Below are 23,648 nucleotides of genomic sequence, written 5' to 3' on the forward strand. Positions count from 1 at the left end.
ACTGCGTACACAGTATATACTGTATTTTTATGTCTCGGCATCGGGGGACTGTCTCTCGCCTGCTTTAACCCTCGTAGTCCACCGTTTGTGATAAATGCAAAATTATGTCTTTGTATCAAAGGCAAAGGCATTCGGAAAAACACGAGAGAGCTGAAACGTATGGGGGGGTTCTAAAATGGCCTAAATTTCATGACGTCACCGGCTGATAATTCTCAGGCATTGCAGCAATAATAAAAAAGGTTTTGATTCCATAAGCTTCACAATTTACATATTTTTCACCATAGAGACCCATTATAATTCATATTTTTTAATGCATCGTAAACCTAAAGTGTAAACATGCATTTCACACGATTTTTACGTCAATCGCTTTGTTTTCGCTTGGATAGACGTATGCATGCCACATTGGTGGGTTGAGGTCATTCCAATTGTGCAACCTTTAGGTGGCGGCAGAGGATCGCAAATGAGTTTGCCTTTTTGCAGGAAGCTTCAAACCAATACATTTTACATGAACACGTCCGGTCGGGATTGTTAGTAGGGCTTGGTTGGGACCTCCAGACACACATTTTTTTTTTCCTTTTGCAAAAAATAAAGAATAAAAAATCCCAAAGAACTAATAACAACTATATATGTATGGATAGGCACAGATGTCTCTGAACATTTTGAGTGTTTGAAAAAAAAATGTTTGTATAACACAAAATACATCATTACAAAAATTGTAAAATGCGTAATTTAGGGGTTTTTTTGTTTCGAAGGACCTAAGGGTTAATCCCGCAAATTGATTGTTTGGTCTGCATGAAAGCTTCTGTGCATTTTAATGGGATGTAATTAGTCATCATGCGGTGCCGATTGCTATTTTGAATCTCCGGGACTCGCCACTCATGAAATCTTACGGCAGAACCCCGCACATTGCGAGTGTACAGTGGAGGCTTGCGCAGTTCCGTTGATCCTACTTCAATTGATTGCCATGTTGTCATGGAAACGAAACCAAGGCTAGGCCAGGCAGTGCGGGAACAGGCCGTTCTGGAAACGTGTGTCGTTCCGGATTGGTCAAAATGTCAAACACATTAGCTCCATCCGTCACTCTTGATGGTCGGGCCGAGATGTCCGAGACGTGATGTGATAACGTTTATACGTCGTCGAATACTTGCAGATGCATCGAGATACATCAAAATATACTGCGTTTTTCAATACAGCGTAAGTATGAAACAGAAATGATCAAATATGTGAAGCAGGGCAAAATGTGCACCGCAGAAAAATAGTTGCGAGTTGTTCATTTCCGGTTGAGCAGAATTAGTCGGCCCCCGCATGACCCCCATCCACGAAGAGGTCAATCCCCGTTGGATTCGATGACTTTCTCAGCCAGGATCTGCTGGAACGTGGAGAGCTGCTTCATCTGTTCCGTCTGCATGGAGTGCCTCCTCATGAGCTTTTTTTTCATTTTGAAGTCAGGACCACGTTTCGGCGAAGCCGGGGCCACGGGAACCAGGATCTTATGAGTGCCGTGGACCGGCGAGGGGGGCTTGCTGTTGGAACGGATATCCGGGATGGGTCTCTGGGGGTTGATGTTGAGCGGCGGCAGAAATCCGGGCCTGGTGTGTGATATGCGGTCGAGAAGGAAGGTTCCGGAGCCGCGGCGCTCAAGGAGTCCGGGGCTGCGGCGGCGCGCAGCCGCAGGCGACACGGAGTTGGGGATGTTCTCCAGGGATTCCCGAGACGAGCTGTTGACCAGAGAATGGGGGGACGCGTTGTACTTCCTCCGCTCCAAGGACACCGGCCCAGAGTCCGGAGATCCGGGGATGGATTCCTGACCCGCGTGGCTGTCGGCCTCGCAGTGATCCGACCGAGTCAATTTGGGATGAGTTGCTATCTGCAGGTTGGTGTTTTCTTTGGACTCCGGGTTCCTGCAATATAAGATTTGGTGCTGTTGAACATTGTCCGCCCAGGAAGAGGGGGAGAGAAGGACCCGGTCCTCGGAGCAGGACCGATCCGTGACCGTTGGGGAAGAAGGCTCGTGGGTTTCGATGCTGTGTCGCCGTGACAGCAGAGCTCGAGCGGGCTGGCTGAGGCACAGTCCGTTGATTCGTTGACTCAGACGACAGATGCCCTCCGCTTCCTCCAAACGTCCCCTGACGCTCTCCTGAGACGCGGCGGCTGAGGCCAAGGGTGCCACCAGGCCCCAAGGCTCAGAATTGAGCCTCTTGAGCAGCTTGCGTGGAGGCGCCGCCGCCGTCCCCATTCTCTTTTCTCCCACAGGGCGGCCGTTAGGGGGCGGCGGTGCGCGGGCGAGCGGGAAGCTGAAGATCCCATCTTCTTTGTCTCTCTCGCGCTCAACCGGAGACGAGGTCACAATCTCCACGTCCGATGGCGACATGCAGGCGGCGGGTGTGGACTCGGGGGACACCTTATCCACCACGCCTGGAGACGGAGGAGAGTTCAGGTACTGCTTTGTCTTTTTGGTACCAGATGGAGACGTGTCGGTGGTGATGATGATGACCTCCTTGCCTTTGGCCCTGCAGGCGTCCAGCAGGACCTGCAGGGTGTCACGGTCGCCCTTGTTGAGGGCGTGCATGAGGGCGGAACACCCCGAGTAGTCTTTGAGGCTGGGGTCGGCCCCGTTCTCCAGCAGGAGGGAAACGGCCTCCTTCCCGGCCCGCTTGGCGCAGGCGTGCATCAGGGCTGTCCTGCCGCTCTTGTCCGGAATGTTGGGGTCAGCGCCTTTCTCCAGCAAATAGCGCACCATCCGGAGGCGGGTCCGAGGGTCCTCGTAGTCGGCCAGGCAGGCAGCCGACACCGGAGTTTGGCCCAGCTCGTTACCCTCGTTGACGTACGCGCCGCCCTCCAGCAGCAGACGGCTCAGCCTCAGCTTCCCTTGAGAGACGGCTTTGAGGAGGGCGTTGCCTTCCATCTGCAGGGGGTCTCCGTCTCCCATGGTCAGCTCTGCCCGCCCCACCGGGTGGTCTTTTAAGATGTCGTTGGACCTGGGGGAGGAAACCAGAGAAATTGGTTTTGTGATGACAGCGCGGTAGCCATGTTTCTATGCAGACTCTTTTTATCATTCATTCATTCATTCATCTTCCGAGCCGCTTGATCCGCACTAGTCGCGGGGGGTGCTGGAGCCTATCCCAGCTGTCTTCGGGCAGTAGGCGGGGGACACCCTGAATCGGTTGCCAGCCAATCGCAGGGCACACAGAAACGAACAACCATTCGCACTCACACCTAGGGACAATTTAGAGCGTCCAATCAGCCTGCCACGCATGTTTTTGGAATGTGGGAGGAAACCGGAGCACCCGGAGAAAACCCACGCAGGCCCGGGGAGAACATGCAAACTCCACACAGGGAGGCCGGAGCTGGAATCGAACCCGGTACCTCTGCACTGTGAAGCCGACGTGCTAACCACTGGACTACCGGGCCGACTCTTTTTATGTATTTATTTATTTTGGGTGAATCCATCTCTGGTCAGCTGTTTTGATGTGACATCACCTATTCTTATCTGCTTTTTACACGTGCCACTTTAGTGAATCACAACAACTGTTTTACAAACAGGTGTCATGCTCAAATCGATGCAAAGATCATTTGATCAGATAAAATCGAACAATTCCAGATGAAATATACTGTCTTTGCAATACGCATATTCTATAGCCCAGTATCTCCGTGATTATATTTTTGCGATTTATTGTGCAGCCCTACTGGGTTGTGATATTGCGCCGATGTCACACCTGGCATGGTGATGTACAGTGACATCACAGCTGGTTTTGTGATGTCACCGCTGGTGTGATGACGTGCAGTGATATCACAACTGGATTTGTGATGATAACACAACAGTGACAGTGACATCACATTCAAAACTGCAAGGTTCCCTATCAAGTGTGCTAATGTTAGCTGCTGACTGTCGCGTCATTACTGATAGTTAGCATAGCATAGCATCATTTACCTGACATGATGGTGACGTCACGTAGGAGCAGCGCGACCGCTCGCAGGCGCACGTCACGTTTGGTCGTTCACGCGCGATGATGATGATGATGATGATGATGATGACGAAGATGAAGACGTGACATGTCAAGATTAATGCCTCACATGTCGCTTGACGATCCCCAAAACGCTCCGCGCGTGCAGTCACGCCAACGCGGGCGCGCACACACGGCCTCGGGGCCGCGCCAGGCCCGCAAGACCGCTTGTACGTCAGAACAAAGACAATTGATTTTCTTCCTACCGCCGGGCGAGAGAATCTTCATCATCATCATCATCTTCACCAGAAAGCCGCCGAGAGACCGACGAATTGATCCTGATCCTTCTCCTCCTCCTCCACCTACCTCCTCCTCTTCCTCACTGAGCAGTTTAACCCTTTGCTGGCTGTCACGTTGGCTGCGTTAACATGAGCAGACATTTTGTCAAGTTAACTTCACCGTCACCATGGTAACTGAGAAACGCCTCTTGTTTGCAGGTACTAGAAATCGGCGCCCACCGACCAGAGATGTGAGACTCGAGGCAATTTCTTTACACGGGACAAAAATATAAACGCACCACTTTTGTTTTTGCTTGCATTTTTCATGAACATCCCCAGGCAAAGAAGAAGAGCTCACTTTAGCTTTCGGCAGATCTGTCACTGATAACAGATCCAGTTACTTCATGACGCACAGGGGAACAACAGTCCCAAATGAAACAAATAAATCGTCAAATTATCAAATATTAATATTTATTGAAATCCAGAAATCAATATCGAAATAGTGAATTGATAATGCAAATAACAAATTCAATTCTGAACTACATAAACACCGACCCGTTGAAATACATGTTTGTTTTTCCGTCCTCGCGCTTGAGAAATGTCGTCCTCCAGGTCGACAGGTGGCGACATATTGTTGCCACTGCGCTACGACTGGCGCCATTTCAGGGGAAGCTGGATTGTTATTGGCGGAAATCGAACTGACATGCCGCAAACGGGCTGGGAACAAACATTCGACGGTAAAGGATGATTTTAGACTTGTTTTAGTGTTGAGCCTTTCAAAATGAATGTCATTCAACAATTTATTATCATTTACAAGCGCCACTTGTACTGACTGAACAGAACGTCTTCAGCAAGTTGAATGGCTCATGCGATAGAATACAAGCATCATCTGTCAATTGTAGAATAAAAAAAAAATACCGTAATTTACAATTCCTTTCACCGTTTTGGGTCACATGCTTCTATGACGTGAGTAGTTAACCTGTGTTTAGCAATTCTGTCCTCTGATGGGTGAATAGATCGACTTGATGAATCCCTTTAATGTTACTTGTGTACTTGTTTGTGTTCATGTAGATAGGTCGAGCATATAAATAGGAATCAAATCTCTCTTTTTGAATTGATGTTATTAGCGAGGATGCATGAGGACGATGCAGAAGAGGGCAAGGAGACTTTTTCCGTCAAACTAAGGAGCGCTGGACTGGAAGATGAATGGAGACCTTCGGCAGGTGACTTGGAACGAATATGACGTCATCACGATCAAGTGTCATCATCTCATGATGACGTCTGCCTTGTTACTCAGGTGGGCAACAGCCGGAGGAGTCCAGCGAAGACGAGTTGGGCCGACTGGACATCGATTTGGACAGAAAGTCCAGACAACTCAACTTGACGTCCGGCAACGTGCGCACCATCTTGCATGTCAGTCACGAGCGCGGCACGCACACACACACACATACACATTCTGTTATATGAAATGCAGTTGAAAGAAATTCACAAAGTAGTCATCTCGACCAGGGATGGGGAAATTTTTGTGCACTTCAGCTTGTTTCGTTTTCTCAGGAGGTGATTACTCACGAACGTGTGGTGGACATGATGAAAGCTGCCATCAGAGCCACCCAGGACATGCCCATGTTTGTAGGTCACGCTACACCACTAACATGGACGACCTTCAAAATAAGCCATGATCATGATGGCTTGTCTTTTGTCACCAAACCAGGAGCCGAAGATGACACGCGCAAGATTGAAGAGGGCCATCCAACAGGGACAGGTGATTGATTAGCCACACACAAATAGCCGTTCATCATCATCATCATCATCATCTACATGACAAGCTGTCCTTGTGTTGTGTTGCTGTCCAGTGTCCCGACTGGAATTTTTCTGCAGAACAAAATATGCCGGTAAAACGTCACAACTGCATATTCAATATCAATGGGCTGAGTGAAATGCTGACTCCACGTTTTGTCTTCAAGCATCCTCAGTTTGTCGACATCCATCTCGACGCCGACGAAGACTCGTCAGATGAAGAGTACTGCCCTGAAGACGAAGATGACGATGACACGGCTGAAGAGGTCTGCCTTTGTATTAACAGGCACTAGTGATGCGTGTGGCTTCTGCCTGTCATGATGCTGTAACATAATTTGATGTTACCCAAATGTTCTCTTGTTTGCTATTTTTGTGCATACGCAGACTTTCCTCAGTGATGGTGACATCATTTCGCCTGACAAAATTCAACACTCTGACTCCAACTCCCAGGTAACCTTTAACCACTCGTCTTCTTTGGCGTGCCGTCGTTTCGTGCTGAGCGTTGACGTGACCTCTGGTGCAATTCTTTTTTTTTTTTAGCGGCACTCGATGCCCGCCGTCCTCCAGCTCACAGATGCCGCCGGCCCCTCCTTCCTGGAATGCCTGAACGCTGTGGAGGAGGAACTCAACTGCGGTCCCGCCTACTCTTCCTTGTCGGTAAACATCTGCAGTCCGCAGTTGGGACGTGCCGGCACGGCGTCAAGCTCTTAAAGCAGGGGTGTCCAAACTTTTTGCCAAGGGGGCCAGATTTTATGTGGTAAAATGTCGGGGGGCCGACCTTGGCTGACATTCTTAACATTGAACAACAATATTGTTCAACAAATTTTAGTAAGCCATTCTGTTTCACATTTCCATTTTTATTTTAATTTCAACAATCTTAAGAATTTCTTTTGGTTCATTTGAAACGGGTATATCACATGCAACTGCTTATTCACTTGACTTTTTCTTAAACAGAATTCTCCTGAGTGCAAATTGATTGATTTGAAACATAAAATGTATCACCATGACTTTTCAATAGTCACAAAACCTTTGACTCGAACAATAGGGAAACGAACAAGCAATACACATATCCACAACTGCAAGGATCATTTGAAATATGACATCTCAGTCAATAGGTGTCCCCCGCCTACCGATGACTGCTGGGATAGGCTCCAGCACCCCCTGCGACCCTAGTGAGGATCAAGCGGTACGGAAGATGAATGAATGAATGAATGAATGAATAAACACGGAGTGATGTCTTGTTAACTCATGAGTGATGTCTCGTAGAGTGCTACTGCCCTCTAGTGTCTAAATGCTATTACTCATTTAGCCACTAGAGGGAAGCAGCACTCTATGAAACATCACTCACCAGTCTACGAGACCTCAGTCAATGCAACACGTGTTCCATTGCGCCCAACCTGCGGGCCAGACGGCACTGATTTTATGACAGGGGGCGAGGGCCGGATGAAATTCGACCGCGGGCCGGATTTGGCCCCCGGGCCGGACTTTGGACATACCTGCCTTAAAGTATCTTCGCCGTCTGCCAGAATGATGGGCAGAAAAAAATTGCTGAGATCAGAAGGGGGAAAAGCTGAAATATTAATAAGCCCTAAAATGAGTATATTTGCAATTGTGTGCAGTCTCACGGTGCAGGCGAGGAGAAAGAGGAGGAAGAGGAGAAGGATGAAGGATCTAGCGGGTTGGCGTTCCGCACGCGTTCCAAACTTCCCCTGGTCGACGTGCCCCTGGAGCAACTGGAGGCGGAGCTTCTGGCTCCTGACATCACAGCCGACATGTATGAGCAAAGCTCCGCCCGCAAGGAGGAAGATTGCCATTGGGCACGCTGGCTGCATGGACTCATGGCGGCCGACAACGGAGGTCAGGATAAGATGAATTGGTCACCTGTTGGCCTAAACATCCGAACCGGAGCAAATCTTCACCCGTGTTCTCGTGTCCAGCGAGCCCACCAATGCACCACTACTCAAATATGACCACTTTTTTAAAATGGAGCAAGTCGTAAAGTAACGTGAGGTCGATTGGGAAATTGGCCCTTTCTGGGGGAGCGACGTCACATCTGCGCCGGTTCACCTTTTTTTTAACTTGTTTCTTGCAGAGGAAGCCGACGACGATGACGACCCGGAGTATAACTTCTTGGACGACCTGGATGAACCTGACCTGGAGGACTACAGGACAGACCGAGCTGTTCAGATCACCAGTACGTGGCCATTGATGATGATTTTTTTGGGGGGGTGGGGGGCGGAGTGACGTCACGGTGCCGGGTGGGCTCAGCTTGTGAAAGTCGCGTGATCGAACTCGGAAAACAACTGAGCCGTGATTGGTCGTTACATGAGCGACTGTGATCTCATTTTTCATCGAGAAGCGGCAGGGAGAGGAAGCCTGAATAGTGAGTCCATCCAAACGGAATAAAAATGTGGTGGAACCTGCAACCAAGTATGGAGTCCTGTCTGGCCACAAATGGACGAATTAACTGCTGGAGCGCCTGTGAAGCAATTGTGGCTGCTCTTGATGTGCACGAATACTTGACGCACTGAGCCCCCTCTCGTGTCATCCCGCTAGCATGATTGATTTGTCAATTCTTCTCTCTATCGTTTCCAGAGAGGGAGGTCAGCGAGCTACTGGAGGAGCTCTTTGACACGGTCGGTTCATCTCTGATGTCTTAAGATGATACATGCCCGTTTCTAGCCACATCGCTAGACCGCCACAGTCCAGTCCGAGGAGCTGATATGTTTTGGCATCTGTGTGCAGCTCCAGGATGACCAACCAGAAGAAGAGGAGGATGAGGAGGAGGAGCATCCAGCTGAGGGGGAGGAGCTAAAAGCCAGCCCCAACTTCAATGTCCCTCAACCTTTGTGGTAAAACGACAGCGCTCGACTTACATGTCCTGATATGTCCTCCTGTTGGGACGCCACGGCAAAGATGTGCTGCGAGCGTTTGGGTCAGGAGGAAGAACAATCTGGTCCTCCTGTTCAGCTTCTTCCAATAAGCCCTGTGAAGGAGAGCTGACCTAGAGAGGAAAACATTATTCATGATTTGTTTTTCTTTCCTTAAGGCAAAAAGAATTTTTAACCTTAACTAGGTTCAATGTTCACTGCCGCCTTAATACAAAGGTGAAAAGAAACTCACAGTAATAACTATATAATAACATAATATACATAATAATAACTCAGGGGCGGCCCGGTAGTCCAGTGGTTAGCACGTCGGCTTCACAGTGAAGAGGTACCGGGTTCGATTCCAGCTCCGGCCTCCCTGTGTGGAGTTTGCATGTTCTCCCCAGGCCTGCGTGGGTTTTCTCCGGGTGCTCCGGTTTCCTCCCACATTCCAAAAACATGCTTGGCAGGCTGATTGAACACTCTAAATTGTCCCTAGGTGTGAGTGTGAGTGCGAATGCTTGTTCGTTTCCGTGTGCCCTGCGATTGGCCGGCAACCGATTCAGGGTGTCCCCCGCCTACTGCCCGGAGACGGCTGGGATAGGCTCCAGCACCCCCCGCGACCCTAGTGAGGATCAAGCGGCTCGGAAGATGAATGAATGAATGAATAATAACTCAATGTGTAGACAAGAAGACAAAATGATTGTTGTTTACCAGAAAACATTTTTTCTTGCAATCCGTTACTCACTTTCTTTGTGATGGCACTTTTTGCATCTCCCCCCCACCCCCTTCCAATGTAGCTTGGAGCCACCGTTAGCCGGTATGCTAACCGCGCGGAAGCGAGCTGTCCGTGAACAATTCCCGGCCGTGCAGCAAAGGAGAGCCCTGCAGGACACCACCAACCGTCCGTGGCCTTCACCCGGACATGTTACCTGGCTGCTTCCCAGCTCACTGTGCCCCTCCTCTGCGCACAAACTGCAACTGCAACAGCAAATCCAGCAGGTGGCCGCCCTTTCCTTGCTTTGCCAAGTAGATAAAAAAAGTCAATCCCAATCCCAAGACGAAATCTTTATCCGTTCGCGTCTTTCAGCATGTGCAGCTTCTGACTCAAGTTCATCTGCTGAGTCGCGGCGTCGGCGTCCTGAAACATGAAGCGTTTGTCACCAAACACTTCCTGGTCAGTCAAGGTTACACGACGCAAACGCCGCTGACAAACACAAACCGAAGGAGAATGTGTAACGTGTGCCGCAGGAGGAGCTGCAGCGTTTTGCCATTCGGCAGGAGCAGCTCTTCCGTGCCTCGTCTTTCCGGGCGTGCAACCTGCAGGGTGCTCTGGATCTTCTTCAGGAGATCGAGCGGAGAGTGGACCTTCCTCCCCCCGCACCTCCCTCGTCCAGGCGCTGGCTCCCCATCATGTCTTCGTCCACCATTAGTAAGGACGCCCCCCCCCCCCCCCCACAATTCCTCACATTAGCTGCTTCTCGCTCATGTTTGGTTCCTGCTCTGTTTAGGCCACGCCTTCCCTGTATTGCCCTCCGAGACCGCCTGGTTGCTTGCCACACGACCCGTCTTTCTCTACCCGGAACTACTTCCTGTTTGCAGCCTGGATCCTTCCCACCACACACGAACCTGTCGCAGTATTTTTACTGCAGGAGAGGATGGGTAAATAAACAAATACTCTTGAATATACACTCCGCGGCGCTGATTTTCCCACAGCATACCATCGAGAGTCAAGTCAAGAGTATTTATAGAGCACTTTCAAACAGCCATCGCTGCATACAAAGTGCTGTACATGGAGCGATTTAACATACACAATGAACAGCGGCCGAAATGAGTTTTCTCCGCAGGGTGTCCGGGCTCTCCCTGAGAGATAAGGTGAGAAGCTCGGTCATCCGGGAGGGGCTCCGAGTCGAGCCGCTTCTCCTCCACATCGAGAGGAGCCAGATGAGGTGGCTTGGGCATCTGATTCGGATGCCTCCTGAACGCCTCCCTGGTGAGGTGTTCCGGGCATGTCCCACCGGGAGGAGACCCCGGGGAAGACCCAGGACAAGCTGGAGAGACTATGTCACCCAGCTTGCCTGGGAACGACTCGGGATCCCCCGGGGAGAGCTGGAAGAAGTAGCTAGGGAGAGGGAAGTCTGGGCTTCCCTGCTAAAGCTGTTGCCCCCGCGACCCGGCCCCGGATAAGCGGTAGAAGATGGATGGATGGATGGATGGAATGAACAGTAAGACGAATCGATGATAAAGGCGGTAGAAAGCACCAAGCAGTAAAATCAAGAACAAATCTAAGTCATGCTGAGTCGAACGCCAAAGAATACAAGTGAGTTTTGAGGAGGGCTTTGAAGATGGGCAGCGAGGAGGCTTGCCGAATGTTCAGTGGGAGGTCATTCCAGAGAGAAGGACCCGCAACAGAAAAGGCTCGATCCCCTCTGAGCCTCAGTTTAGTTCTTGGTACTTCTAACAAAGACTGGTCCACAGACCTGAGGCGCCGGTCAGGTGTGTAGGGGCGGATGAGCTCATAGAGGTAAAGTGGCGCGAGATTATTTAGAAATTTGAAAACAAAGAGGAGGATCTTGAAAATAACTCTAAAATGAATGGGGAGCCAGTGAAGGGATGCCAGGGTAGGAGATATATGGTCCCTCTTACGAGTACCAGTCAAGAGGCGAGCAGCGGCATTCTGGAGCAGCTGAAGGCGCTTAATGGAGGACTGGCTGACTCCAAAGTAAAGGGCATTGCAGTAATCGACCTGGGATGTGACAAAGGCACGAATTACTGTCTCAAAGTGTTCATGTGAGAGGAGAGGTTTTATTTTGGCCAGCTGTCTAAGGTGAAAGAAGCTAGATTTAACAACGGCACCAATTTGCCGATCGAGTTTGAAATCACTGTCCAGTTTAAGGCCCAAGTTTGAGACCGTTGATTTCAGATGAGGAGACAGCGCGTAAGAGAGCAGAAATATATCAAAAGACAACAGACGTCTAACAATCGTCTAACTGATCCACACGTTTTTGCTAAGGAACGCTGCGGACATGGACGTCGGTGGCTGCCAGCCGACTGTTCCGGCAGCTGTCGTGTCCAAAAGACTTAAGAAATTTGATGTTTTTGTATTTCAACACTCTTTACACTTTTTTTTTTTTGTAAAGTAATTTGAACGAAGGGCGGTCCGGTAGTCCAGTGGTTAGCACGTCGGCTTCACAGTGCAGAGGTACCGGGTTCGATTCCAGCTCCGGCCTCCCTGTGTGGAGTTTGCATGTTCTCCCCGGGCCTGCGTGGGTTTTCTCCGGGTGCTCCTGTTTCCTCCCACATTCCAAAAACATGCATGGCAGGCTGATTGAACACTCTAAATTGTCCCTAGGTGTGAGTGTGAGCGTGGATGGTTGTTCGTCTCTCTGTGCCCTGCGATCGGCTGGCAACCGATTCAGGGTGTCCCCCGCCTACTGCCCGGAGACAGCTGGGATAGGCTCCAGCACCCCCCGCGACCCTAGTGAGGATCAAGCGGCACGGAAGATGAATGAATGAATTTGAACGAATAACTGTCCATCTGATGACTGACCAATTAGTACTGATTTGTGAAGAAATATTCAAGGCGCTTTCACCCGACATTGTTTTCCCAACCGATGTCCACGCGTAGGCTGATTGTTTTAGGTCTGAAGCACTTTGAGGGAACCGCCCACCCAGAGCATTTGATCAGCTCCTACCTGCTCTGCAAGAGTGCTTGGAAGTTGACAAAACACATCCGAGAGATGAGCAGCTACAGGGCGCCGCGTGAAAATGTTCTCAAGGTGAATACGTGAAAAAAAAAATCCTCACGGGTGTGAAAATGTCCCACGATATGCACAAGTTGAGCGTCTTTCTGCCCTTTGCAGATGTTCCTTGCCCGGCAGCTCGTGGCCCCCTCGGCATTGCCTTGTGCTCGAGTGCAACCTGAAGACCAGCGCCCCCCGGTGGAGAGAGACACCTCCATCATGCCAGATTGGCTCAAGGTGTGAAAGATGGTGATGAAATAGTTACAGGGAGTCCTTAGGTTGCGGCACAGTTCTGTTCTCGAGATGGGAAGGTGCCGAAGATAGCGCACCGGGAAAATCCGAGCAGTCAAGCCACAGCAGCACGTCGCAGGGCACAGCATGCCGTCGATGAATCCGTTCACTGTGTAATTGAAGCGATGCCCCAAGTGGACATTTGCCATCATTGCGCCGCGCCTCGTGTTGAGAAACGTTTATCTTGGGAACAGCGTCGCATGCGTGAGAGGGCTTGCCGGAGTGATTTCAGAGCGCTAACCGTAGATATCGACCACAGGTAGATTTGACTCGCCCATTTGAGCGGCGGGTCTATGGCGGGTGTTGAAGTTGGTAGGGGCAAAGTGTCGGGCCAAAAGTCGTTACGTCAACCGGGGACGGGTCAGGTGTGTCAAAAAAAATCAGAAGTGGTTTGCCGAATCTTCACCCCCCCCTCCCCTCCCAGAGTTGTCATCCTCATCCTCGTTGTCGTCTCATTCACAGAATAGCCAGGAGGTCATCCAGAAGACACAAATGAACACCCGTTCTCCGTGCTACCCTCGCTTCCTTCCCAGAGGCTGCAATCTGAGACTTTACCCCTCCCGCCTCAAAACGTCCTCACGCCCACGCCCACCCGTACGCTCCCAGAGACGTCTTTTCACCCTGGCCCATAACGCATCTCTGCAACCCATCTGCCCGGCAGAACAAAAAACTGAGCCGAACGTGTGCACGACAAGTGCCGCCATGTCTTGCGCGGATGATCCACTCAAAGCCAGCTACTTCGACTACAACGCGTCGCAATTTCTCCCCTGTGTGACACTGCGGCCCGAACCCGCCGGAGATTGCACCGCAACAGTAGAAGCTCACCGGCCAGAGGATGAACACAACACGCGCTATGAAAAGACATCCGACTGTCAACAAGCAGGACGCCGTTTGACCACTGCGGGGGAGGAAGGGCGAAAGCCGCCGGACGAGGAGGGGCCCGGAGTAGAAGAAGCACAAGGGGAGGATGAGGAGCAGGGAGGAGAGGAAGAAGGACAAGGACAGGAAGATGGTCGGGACGGAGAAGAGGCAGGACAAGGAGAGGGAGAGGAGCAAGGAGGAGAGGAAGAAGGACAAGGAGAGGAAGGGGAGCAAGGAGACGGAGAGAAAGATGAAGAGCAAGAAAAGCAGCAGGAGGAGGAGGAGGACGAAGAGGAGGAGGATGAAGATTTTGATGAGCTGACGCAGGATGAAGACGAGGAGGAGGCCATGTCGTCGGCGTCAGAAGAGTCTCTTCTGTCCATCCCGGAGCTGCAGGTAACGTTTGCACTCGGCCTCCGCGGGGGGGGGGGGGGGGGGGGGGGGGGGCGCACACAGCAGCTGACCTTTCACCCGATCCTCCGAAGGAGACCATGAAGCAGCTGGCCTGGCTGGCATCCCGGAGGAGGCTGGGCGCCGACGCCGAGTCGGAGGAGGACCACTCGCCCACCTCGCCCGGATCGCAGGAGGAAGAAGAGGAAGAGGAAGAGGCGCCCAAAGGAGGCGAGGCCGGCGGGAGGACGGCGACGGCGGTGTCGGAGGACGACGATGCGGCCAACGCCGGCGAGGAAGAAGCACCCCGAGGAGGACGAAGAGGAGGAAAGAGACGAGGAAGAGGTTTGTTTTATTCAACTACGGTGATCCCTCGCTATTTCGTGGTTTGTTTATCTGGGCTTCGGTGCGTCGGGGATTATTTTCAAACATTCATTAAAAAAAAAAAAAATTAAAATCCACAAAAAATTGTGTCTATCTACTCATGAGCGTGCAGGCGAGTGTATGTGTGTTGCTGAGAGAGAGTTCGAGAGAGAAAGAGAGAGAGAGAAAAAGCAGGTCTCTCCATCCTTAATTGTCTAAACAACCTTAATTGACTAATCATAAACACTGCTGCACTCCCAGAGATCGCTGGCAGTGTGTGCGTGTGTGTTCGTGCTCTTTACTCAAGCACGAAGGCCCACGTGGGGCTTTTTTTTTTAATATATGGTAATTGGTCGCTACTTCGTGGATTTTCGTTTATCAGGTGGTTTTGGTCCCCATTAACCGCGATAAACGAGGGATTACTGCATTTCCCCTATTTGCAGTTTGATCGCTGGATAGAGAAACCTCAATTCGTGCAGTGTTATTACCGTCCAGCAGGGGGAGGCATGGGTAGTGGGCAGCTCATCTGCTTCTGCCTCTCCACCACAATTCTGCCAATCTCTTTTTCCCATCTTAAGTTCAGAGAAGCCGGCGACTTTTTCAGTCCATTCCTCCTTTTCAGTCCATAATAATGTGTTTGTGTCACAGACACAAAACCAAGGGTGACTTCAACATGGCTGGCAAATGCACGCTTAGATTCAGATGATGCGAATGGGACCGTCCGTCGCGGCACTGACATTTTGCTCTCTCAGCCAAAGAGTCGACCGCCATCGACAATGTCACGCTTGTCTATTTCCATGTTCTATCGGGATAAAAGGATTCCTTCAACAATGGGATGTCTTGTATGTGTTTTCTCTAACGTTTGTTGTTTGTGGGCATCAGGTCAGCAGAGCCGAGCTCTCGGAGGGCCGCGTCGAACTCGTCAGGAGCGTCACAAGAAAGACGAGAGCAAAGCGAGTCTGCTCTACGATGAAAACATGCTGGAGAACGACCCTCAGCGCCAAAGCAAAGATGTGGCCTTTGCTCAGAGTTACCTCAACAGGGTGAGACGACGCGCTGAAAACATTTCTCACCCCCACCATATAGCCTGAAAATAAACGCCGGACAAAAGTACAGTCGCCATTTGAAGCGATTCTTCTTTGACAACTTCACCGCTGGGAAAACGTTAAAATCGACAATTGTCCCTTTTTCCCCCGTCTGGGATTTGCTGGATTTCTTTTGAAGGCAAACAACACAAAGGAGCCTTTCTTGGGAACGTTAAGCCTTGAATAGAAACGCAGGATGTTGATGAGGTTGCACCCAGGGGAGGTGCAGGCAGAAGTTGGCACGTCAGTGGAGGAGTGATTCAGGGTCCCGCTGATATCCGTTTGGAGAGCAACAATGTCCCCCCCCCTAAATAGTGAAAATCGAGGACTCAGTTGAACTCCCTCCCCTCGTAAAGATCTATAAAGTAATTGCTTGCAGATGTCACAAGATGGTGGCAAAATACTACAAAACGCAATTCCAACGTTTTGTCGTATTTTCATAAATTTCATACATTTATTTATGTTTGCCACAACATCGCATACATAGAAATTACTTTTAGGTACCGTATTTTCCGCATTATAAGGTGCACCAAAAAGCATTCCGTTTCCTCAAAAACCAACAGCGTGCCTTATAATCCGGTGTGCCTTATATATGGATCAATATTCTGATTTTGTGGACGGGGTATTTGAACTGTTCTGTAAAGCGCTCTGTTCCAGCTGCAGCGGTGGTGAAGGTGCAATATAAATAACACTGTGGAGTTTGCATGTTCTCCCCGGGCCTGCGTGGGTTTTATCCGGGTGCTTCGTTTCCTCCCACATTCCAAAAATATGCATGGCAGGCTGATTGAACACTCTAAATCAGGGGTGTCCAAACTTTTTGCCAAGGGGGCCAGATTTTATGTGGTAAAATGTCGGGGGGCCGACCTTGGCTGACATTCTTTACATTGAACAACAATATTGTTCAACAAATTTTAGTAAGCCAGTCTGTTTCACATTTCCATTTTTATTTTAATTTCAACAATCTTAAGAATTTCTTTTGGTTCATTTGAAACAGGAATTTGAAATATGACATAGTCAATATAAACACGGAGTGATGTCTTGTTAACTCGTGAGTGATGCCCTCTAGTGTCTAAATGCTATTACTCATTTAGTGAATGTTATTACTTATTTAGCCACTAGAGGGAAGCAGTACTCTATGAAACATCACTCGCCAGTCTACGAGACCTCAGTCAATGCAACACGTGTTCCATTGCGCCCAACCTGCGGGCCAGACGGCACTGATTTTATGACGGGGGCCGAGGGCCGGATGAAATTCGACCGCGGGCCGGATTTGGCCCGCGGGCCGGACTTTGGACACGCCTGCTCTAAATTGTCCCTAGGTGTGAGTGTGAGTGCGAATGGTTGTTCGTTTCTGTGTGCCCTGCGATTGGCTGGCAACCAATTCAGGGTGTCCCCCGCCTACTGCCCGAAGACGGCTGGGATGGGCTCCAGCACCCCCCGCGACCCTAGTGAGGATCAAGCGGTACGGGAGATGAATGAATGAATGAATATTTATGTTTGCCACAACATCGCATACATAGAACTTTTACTTTTAGGTACCGTATTTTCCGTATTATAAGGCGCACCTAAAAGCATTCCGTTTCCTCAAAAGCCAACAGCGTGCCTTATAATCCGGTGTGCCTTATAAATGGATCAATATTCTGATTTTGTGGACGGGGTATTTGAACTGTTCTGTAAAGCGCTCTGTTCCAACTGGTGGTGAAGGTGCAATATAAATAACGCTGTATTGTATTGTATTCCCTTTAGCGTAGCTCCACTTAGTGGCCGCATAAGGCAACCTCAGCCACTATTATAATAATAATAATAATACATTTTATTTATAAGCGCCTTTCAAGACACCTAAGGACACTTTACAATAACCAAAAACACAAAACAATACGGTTTGAGCAGCGGCAGCCAAAACGCGCCAGCATGCACTCAACCCGAACACAAACAAGTACACAAGTAACATTAAAGGGATTCATCAAGTCTATCGTAGCATCTATTCTATGCGCCTTATAACGCAGTGCGCCCCACACATGAAAACCGTCGTCAAATCGGCCATTCATCGAAGGTGCGCCTTATACTCCGAAGCGCCTTATAGTGCGGAAAATACGGTATGTGAAATGTAGCCTTTCTAAGCAGATGATTCAAATACGCATCGTTTTCGCGCCAGTTGATGTTCTTTTAGCGCTGAGCTGCCGTCTGCCGTTTTGTTCAAAGCCAAAACAAAACTAAAGTTTTGGAAAACGAATCCAAGTCATGTTGTTGCTTGCTTGGCTTTGAGGTTCGGGAGGCGCTGCACGATGTCCCAGGGAAGATGGAGGAGTTTGTGTCGCTGCTGAACGACTTGGAGCGGCTGGAAGGACAGGAAGTGCTCGGCGTCTTCAGGAAACTACGCTGCATCCTGGGAAACCGGACGGACTTGACGCGGGACTTTGCTGCCTTCCTGCATCCGGAACAGGCCCTGGAGTGCGGACTGGTAAGGAGGGGGAGGGCGAGGGACACGCGGCTTTCCGTCTGGGACACTGTTGGGGGGGGGTTTTAAACCCTGCTAAAGAGGTCAGACAAAGTGTGGCCAAGCGAGGCCTCAAACATGAAGTGTGACATCTTGTCAGGAGGCAGCCGAATAGACGCGACTGCCCCGCCCACCTTTGAGCTCCCATCGAATGAGACTCTCCGACTCGCTCCAGAGGAAGTTGCAGGAGGATCTTAGACGGAGTGACACAAGTCACCTTTAAATTGATTGAGGAACAAAAAAAACATGCTACAATTGATCTCAAAACTGCTTTAAAAGAGCTAAATCATATGTGGGGGAGAGAGGGGGTGGGGTGATGTAGTTTTGAACCTGGATTGAAAAGCATCCGCACTTTTTGGCTGGCTTGACTTCTGTTGCCAGCCGATTCCATTTGTGCGCAGCATAACGGTTACATGCTGCGTCACCATGTTTTCTCCTTATTTTGCCGTACAGCGCAGAGACGGAACTACCAAGTTGCCGCACGGGATCTATGAGGAAAGGAACAAGAAAATGTTACTTCCATGAGAGACTAGTTTACTCTGTGTGAAGAAATTTAGTGCAAGTCAGCCACCGGCTGGCAAGCCTTATGACATCATATACCTTTTAAACGGCATTTGTTTTCAGAGGATATGTTGAACGCCCTCAAACTATTGTTCTCTTGTATTCATGATTGGTTGTGACTTGGCAACAATAGAAAAATGCAGGTACCAGTTTGACAACATTCATTCATCTTCCGAGCCGCTTGATCCTCACTGGGGTCGCGGGGGGTGCCGGAGCCTATCCCAGCTGTCTCCGGGCAGTAGGCGGGGAACACCCTGAATCGGTTGCCAGCCAATCGCAGGGCACACAGAGACGAACAACCATTCGCACTCACACTCACACCTAGGGACAATTTAGAGTGTTCAATCAGCCTGCCATGCAAATTTTTGGAATGTGGGAGGAAACCGGAGCACCCGGAGAAAACCCACGCAGGCCTGGGGAGAACATGCAAACTCCACACAGGGAGGCCAGAGGCTGGAATCGAACCCGGTACCTCTGCACTGTGAAGCCGACGTGCTAACCACTGGACTACCGGGCCGCCCAGTTTGACAACAGTCCTGTGCAATTTGCCATGACAGTTTTGGTGTGCGATGCGCCGGGTTATCATAATTCTACATTTGTCGTCATAGTCGGCTTTTATTTTGTTGTCTTTGAATTTACGTAGTTGAAATTAGTTTTTAGAGCACGTTTGTTTTGTGTGTGTGTTTTTATTCATTTTGATTTTTTTTCAATTAGTTTTCAAGAATTATATATATATTTTTAAAGATGGAATATTAAGTGCAAAATAAAAGTCAGCACTGTGTATTAAAGTAGACTACAATTCTCGGATGACCGTTTGACCTTTGCTCTGACGGACGGATAAGCAATACCAAAATAAACATTTAACATACATATAAAATGAAGGGCGGGGCGGCCCGGTAGTCCAGTGGTTAGCACGTCGGCTTCACAGTGCAGAGGTACCGGGTTCGATTCCAGCTCCGGCCTGCCTGTGTGGAGTTTGCATGTTCTCCCCGGGCCTGCGTGGGTTTTCTCCGGGTGCTCCGGTTTCCTCCCACATTCCAAGAATATGCATGGCAGGCTGATTGAACACTCTAAATTGTCCCTAGGTGTGAGTGTGAGTGCGTATGGTTGTTCGTTTCTGTGTGCCCTGCGATTGGCTGGCAACCGATTCAGGGTGTCCCCCGCCTACTGCCCGGAGACGGCTGGGATGGGCTCCGGCACCCCCCGCGACCCTACTGAGGATCAACCGGTACGGAAGATGAATGAATTAATGAATAAAATGAAGGGCATTTTTGCTATAAATATTGTTCATATGTAGTTTTTGGTAAGGTTGGTTTTTTTTTTTGGTATTAGTTTTAGTGTTAGTTTTTCTTAACTGGAACAACCTTGGTGCTGTGTGCAGTTCCAAGAGCAACAAGCCTTCGAGCGCAGTCGACGCTTCTTGCGACAACTGGAGATCACGTTCGGAGATAATCCGTCTCACTACAGCAAGATCATCAAGGCTTTGCAACCCGGACCGCACCTCAGTCCCACCGACATCGACGAGGTATGTTCCGGCCTTCGTACGCCCGCCGCGCGAACGAGCGCATCGTTGTCACCGTTGCTCATCCGCTGCCGCGCGTCCTTTAGCTCAAAGCTCAAATGGCCACGCTGCTCAAAGGACACCCTCATCTGCAAGCGGAGTTCTGGGTGTTTTTCGACGAGCTCCGCCCACCGCCGGCTCGCCCGGGACAATTCGAAGAAGCTCATTGGCCGGAGGAAGGCGGAGGCGGAACAGAAGGAAGTGAGGGCAGAGGCCGCGTGAATGCAGGGGTGGCCCATGGCGCTTTTGAGGAAGTCACCTTACCGGATGTGGACGAGGACGGACACAAGATGGATGCCGCCATGAGCCGGCGCCAGAGGAGGAAGCTGCGGTCGCGTGTAGCCGACGAGGTAGGAACAGACGGGAAGCCTCGCGAGATCCTCCTGCGCTTGCTCAATTTGCTGCGCTTCTTGCTTTCTCGCCAGGGATCCGATTGGCTCTGCCTTTGTCGCCACTCCAAGAGCCGCGCGCACCGTCGCAGAGGATGCGCCCGCTGCCACGGCAATAAGGTGCGCCTGTGCTTTGTCAACGAGGCCTCCATCCATCCGTGAGCAATGTGACGCCCCTCTCGCTTCCTGTCCAGGGTTCAGGGGGCGTGTCCAGAGCCATGAAGAGTCTAGACCCGCTCGACACTCCGACAGGCTTAGCCTTGGAAGACAAAGGTGGCGAGTCAAAGGTCGCCAACTGTGCACGTACCGGCGCACCGTCATGGGAACGCTCGTTCCCATCGGCTGACGACGAAGAAGCGGATGACGGCAACAAGGCGGAGTCACCTCCTTCCAAGAGGAAAAGGGAAGAAGAGCTCCATCCTCCCTCCTTGGCCTCCTCCTGCATCGCCCCCTTACCTCAGGACCTCCCCGTGTGCGCCAAAAACATTTCTGTGACGCCGAGCGGAGAGAAAGTGATCCTGTGGACCAGGTGCGTCCTCGACCCTCCTCTCCCGCTACCCAGCCAGGGGGGGGGGGGGCGCGCTCAAATAACTGCGGAGTCTCTTTCAGGGAAGCGGATCGGGTTATTTTGACCACATGTCGGCAGGAAGGAGCCAATCACAACACCTTCCAGGGCATCTCCAGTCTACTCGGCAACAAGACTCCCGGGGAGGTGATTGGCCGCCGCAACGCGCTGTCAAAAGCCTGCCAAGCCGGTGTCAGTCAGTCGCTGACATTCCTTTTGTGGTTTTGTTGCAGGTTTCTCGGCGCTTTCGGGATTTAATGCGTCTTTTTCAGAGCGCTGCTCGTCACGCTGGCTCAGACGATGAGGCTCCGCCCTCTGAACTTGAGGCCATTGAAGATCAGGGCTGATCTTTTTGCCATGTGTCATACTGTTTCCTGTAAATAATTGTAAATAATTCTCTGCTCGCTATTGAAAGGTTTGATGAGAATAAAATAAGATTTGTTTTGTTTCTGTTTTGACTTACATTTTCTGAGGATTTCCCTCTTATAAATAATTGTACTTAGGAAGGTGAAAGTGTTGTGTAGTCAGTAGGCTGACATGTTTGGCAAATGAGACCTGATGTTTTGGTGCAGTCAGATGGGATGCTTTTAAGAGACGTGAACAGTGGTAAAGAGGAAGTCGTCTTCATCATCAGAATAATTGGCTTTTATTACGAAAGGACAAAGCAAACATTTGAAAATGTGCCATGCCAAGCTGATGCGGCAACAAGCAATTTGTCTGCAGCTCTTGCTTTTCATCCCCAGAACCTCTGTTGGCTGATGGCCACGACGGGACGCTGAGGCGAACTCCACATGGACGGCGACTCGGCCGTGAAGATGAACACCAAGTTGGCCATCATCATCACCAGACAGGGTAGCAAGGACATGCCCAGTCCAAAAGCCCGAATGCTGCTGCCGAACGCGGCGGCCACCCAGTAAATCAACCTGCCGAGAGAACAAGTTTGCTTTATGGCACTTGCACCGGAGCCCAAAGCCAAACGTTTATCGGCCGCACCGTCCCAAGGCGAAGATAATGGCGAACAGAGGCACAAGCTTCAGCTGCTCCTGGCTCAGATAGATCGCCATGACAACCAGCTGCAGGAGGTACATCAGGAAGAGGCTGACAGACTCCCGCGTGTAGTTCCTGTGAACGTTGATTTCCTCCAGATCCGCCGTCACTTCCATCTCGTCCAAGAGTGGCCTAACGACGCCAAACCTGAAACGCGCCACACCCACTGCCAGCCAACCTGACCAGCACATACAAAACAGCTAAGTAAGACGGTCAGAAGAACGAATGGGTGGGTTGGGGGGAATGTTGTCATCACCCAGGACGATGGGTGTGGAAGCAAAGACGGAGCACCGTAGTGCATAGATCATCTTGAGGGGTACGCCATCCAGCAGGGGGGCATCAAAGGGCAGGAACACGAAACCCCCCCACACCAGGAAGGGGAAGAAGATTGCTGAGGTCATCAAGGACACACCCACCTTCAAGAAATCTCGACTGGGACAGCTATTTCCGCCTGAGACAAAAATAATTAAAAATACTTGTGCCCAATGTCACACACCTGGCCAGGGTAGGAAGTTTTCCCAAGATTTACATGCAGCGGGCGAGCTGTCATCCCAGTGGCCGTGTAGCTTGAGACCTCCCGCAAGGTTCATCTTGTCCCTTTCCCACAATGCTTGTGGCTCGGCCCCCACGCCATGGTTCTGGGCCCCCATGTACTCGTCCATGGGTGTCGGTCAGGCATGCTTGGCGAAGAGCACGACAATTACACACTTTAGGTTTGCACATTTGTTCGTCAAATTCGAGTAGTCAGTCATTCTGATGTAGGAATTTTCCAAAACAGCAAACATGTTACTTTTATAAGCCAATGTGAATAAAGCCATTAAAGGACAACTGAATGAGAGTCTTCAAGAAAAATTGGCTACAGCTTGGTTAATAAAGCACATTGAAGGGTCAACTTAACTGGTCACTTTGGCTAGTCGAGTTAGCAATTTGCTTTAGCTAGCGAACGTTTCATGAATGATGTCACTCAAAAGAACCTGGCAGATATGACGTCCTCAACTATAGCCTGACTAAAATTCAACCTTTCAAGTTAGAGTCGGGGGGAACGAATTATACTCGTCAGGACGACTGTGTACAATGTTTGCCAAGTTACGTATCAGGTGTGAAGACTCATCGAGTACTCGATGCTAACTGGCTAACTTGCCGAAAAGATAGCAAGAAGTCAAACATTTCAACGAATTTCGAGGAGTTCAACTGACCACTCAAGAGTTTCCGTCGTTTATTTGGTCTGGACGTATTGGCCGCGCTCGCGTTGAAAACGAAAACGCAGTTCAAGCAGCAAACCAGGTGTGCGTGTGTTTGTGCTACAGGTGAGCGACGTCAAACGCGCCGACTCCTCCTTTAAGGAAAAAAATGAGAGCGGAAGTGGTAGCTTTTTCCAAACGATGCCAAGATAATACTTGTTTTATTTG

At 50.3% G+C, this 23,648-nt stretch overlaps 3 protein-coding genes across 7 annotated transcripts; 1 reads left to right on the top strand and 2 right to left on the bottom strand.

Moving 5' to 3' along the window:
• Positions 1-686: 686 nt before the first annotated feature.
• LOC127600825 (ankyrin repeat domain-containing protein 34A) lies at positions 687-4,337 on the bottom strand. 3 transcript variants are annotated; one of them, XM_052065659.1, is made up of 2 exons: positions 4,211-4,337; positions 687-2,978 (listed from the first exon to the last, which is right to left on the bottom strand). In XM_052065659.1, exon 2 carries the CDS (start codon positions 2,927-2,929, stop codon positions 1,328-1,330), a length of 1,602 nt encoding a protein of 533 aa, XP_051921619.1. In that variant the 5' UTR covers positions 2,930-2,978; positions 4,211-4,337; the 3' UTR covers positions 687-1,327. The 3 variants fall into 3 exon arrangements, with proteins under 3 accessions (XP_051921619.1, XP_051921617.1, XP_051921618.1); XM_052065657.1 differs by having other exon boundaries at positions 4,075-4,299; XM_052065658.1 differs by lacking the exon at positions 4,211-4,337 and adding an exon at positions 3,932-4,205 and having other exon boundaries at positions 757-2,978.
• Positions 4,338-4,805: 468 nt separating this feature from the next.
• Positions 4,806-21,642, top strand: LOC127600809 (GON-4-like protein). Of its 2 annotated transcripts, none has more exons than XM_052065618.1 (29): positions 4,806-4,959; positions 5,350-5,445; positions 5,520-5,635; positions 5,777-5,851; positions 5,934-5,984; positions 6,076-6,114; positions 6,187-6,285; positions 6,404-6,469; positions 6,560-6,676; positions 7,639-7,876; positions 8,112-8,213; positions 8,615-8,655; positions 8,765-8,871; positions 9,687-9,888; positions 9,977-10,063; positions 10,138-10,318; positions 10,398-10,548; positions 12,515-12,665; positions 12,750-12,866; positions 13,383-14,177; positions 14,267-14,516; positions 15,417-15,577; positions 17,886-18,080; positions 20,059-20,202; positions 20,286-20,588; positions 20,664-20,747; positions 20,822-21,156; positions 21,237-21,339; positions 21,426-21,642. In XM_052065618.1, exons 1-29 carry the CDS (start codon positions 4,821-4,823, stop codon positions 21,537-21,539), a joined length of 4,659 nt encoding a protein of 1,552 aa, XP_051921578.1. In that variant the 5' UTR covers positions 4,806-4,820; the 3' UTR covers positions 21,540-21,642. The 2 variants fall into 2 exon arrangements, with proteins under 2 accessions (XP_051921578.1, XP_051921579.1); XM_052065619.1 differs by lacking the exon at positions 4,806-4,959 and adding an exon at positions 4,966-5,188.
• Positions 21,643-21,815: 173 nt separating this feature from the next.
• On the bottom strand, positions 21,816-23,592 carry LOC127600840 (transmembrane protein 79-like). 2 transcript variants are annotated; one of them, XM_052065679.1, is made up of 5 exons: positions 23,381-23,592; positions 22,769-22,919; positions 22,496-22,690; positions 22,186-22,417; positions 21,816-22,115 (listed from the first exon to the last, which is right to left on the bottom strand). In XM_052065679.1, the coding sequence occupies exons 2-5, from the start codon at positions 22,899-22,901 to the stop codon at positions 21,926-21,928; spliced, it is 750 nt and encodes a 249-aa protein (XP_051921639.1). In that variant the 5' UTR covers positions 22,902-22,919; positions 23,381-23,592; the 3' UTR covers positions 21,816-21,925. The 2 variants fall into 2 exon arrangements, with proteins under 2 accessions (XP_051921639.1, XP_051921640.1); XM_052065680.1 differs by having other exon boundaries at positions 23,436-23,591.
• Positions 23,593-23,648: the final 56 nt, after the last annotated feature.

Source organism: Hippocampus zosterae, chromosome 5 (genome assembly GCF_025434085.1).
Source record: "Hippocampus zosterae strain Florida chromosome 5, ASM2543408v3, whole genome shotgun sequence".
In the NCBI taxonomy this organism is placed as follows: domain Eukaryota; kingdom Metazoa; phylum Chordata; class Actinopteri; order Syngnathiformes; family Syngnathidae; genus Hippocampus; species Hippocampus zosterae.

Coding starts and splice junctions, on each gene's coding strand:
- LOC127600825 (XM_052065657.1), bottom strand. CDS start 4,244: ATGATGATGATGATGAAGATTCTCTCGCCCGGCGGTAGGAAGAAAATC. Junction 2,979..4,074: donor TGGGGATCGTCAAGCGACAT/GTGAGGCATTAA, acceptor TTCCTCCCCCAG/GTCCAACGACATCTTAAAAG.
- LOC127600809 (XM_052065618.1), top strand. CDS start 4,821: ATGTCGTCCTCCAGGTCGACAGGTGGCGACATATTGTTGCCACTGCGC. Junction 6,677..7,638: donor CCGCCTACTCTTCCTTGTCG/GTAAACATCTGC, acceptor AATTGTGTGCAG/TCTCACGGTGCAGGCGAGGA. Junction 20,748..20,821: donor CCCGCTGCCACGGCAATAAG/GTGCGCCTGTGC, acceptor CTTCCTGTCCAG/GGTTCAGGGGGCGTGTCCAG.
- LOC127600840 (XM_052065679.1), bottom strand. CDS start 22,901: ATGGACGAGTACATGGGGGCCCAGAACCATGGCGTGGGGGCCGAGCCA. Junction 22,691..22,768: donor TGACAGCTCGCCCGCTGCAT/GTAAATCTTGGG, acceptor TTTTTGTCTCAG/GCGGAAATAGCTGTCCCAGT. Junction 22,116..22,185: donor ATTATCTTCGCCTTGGGACG/GTGCGGCCGATA, acceptor TTCTCTCGGCAG/GTTGATTTACTGGGTGGCCG.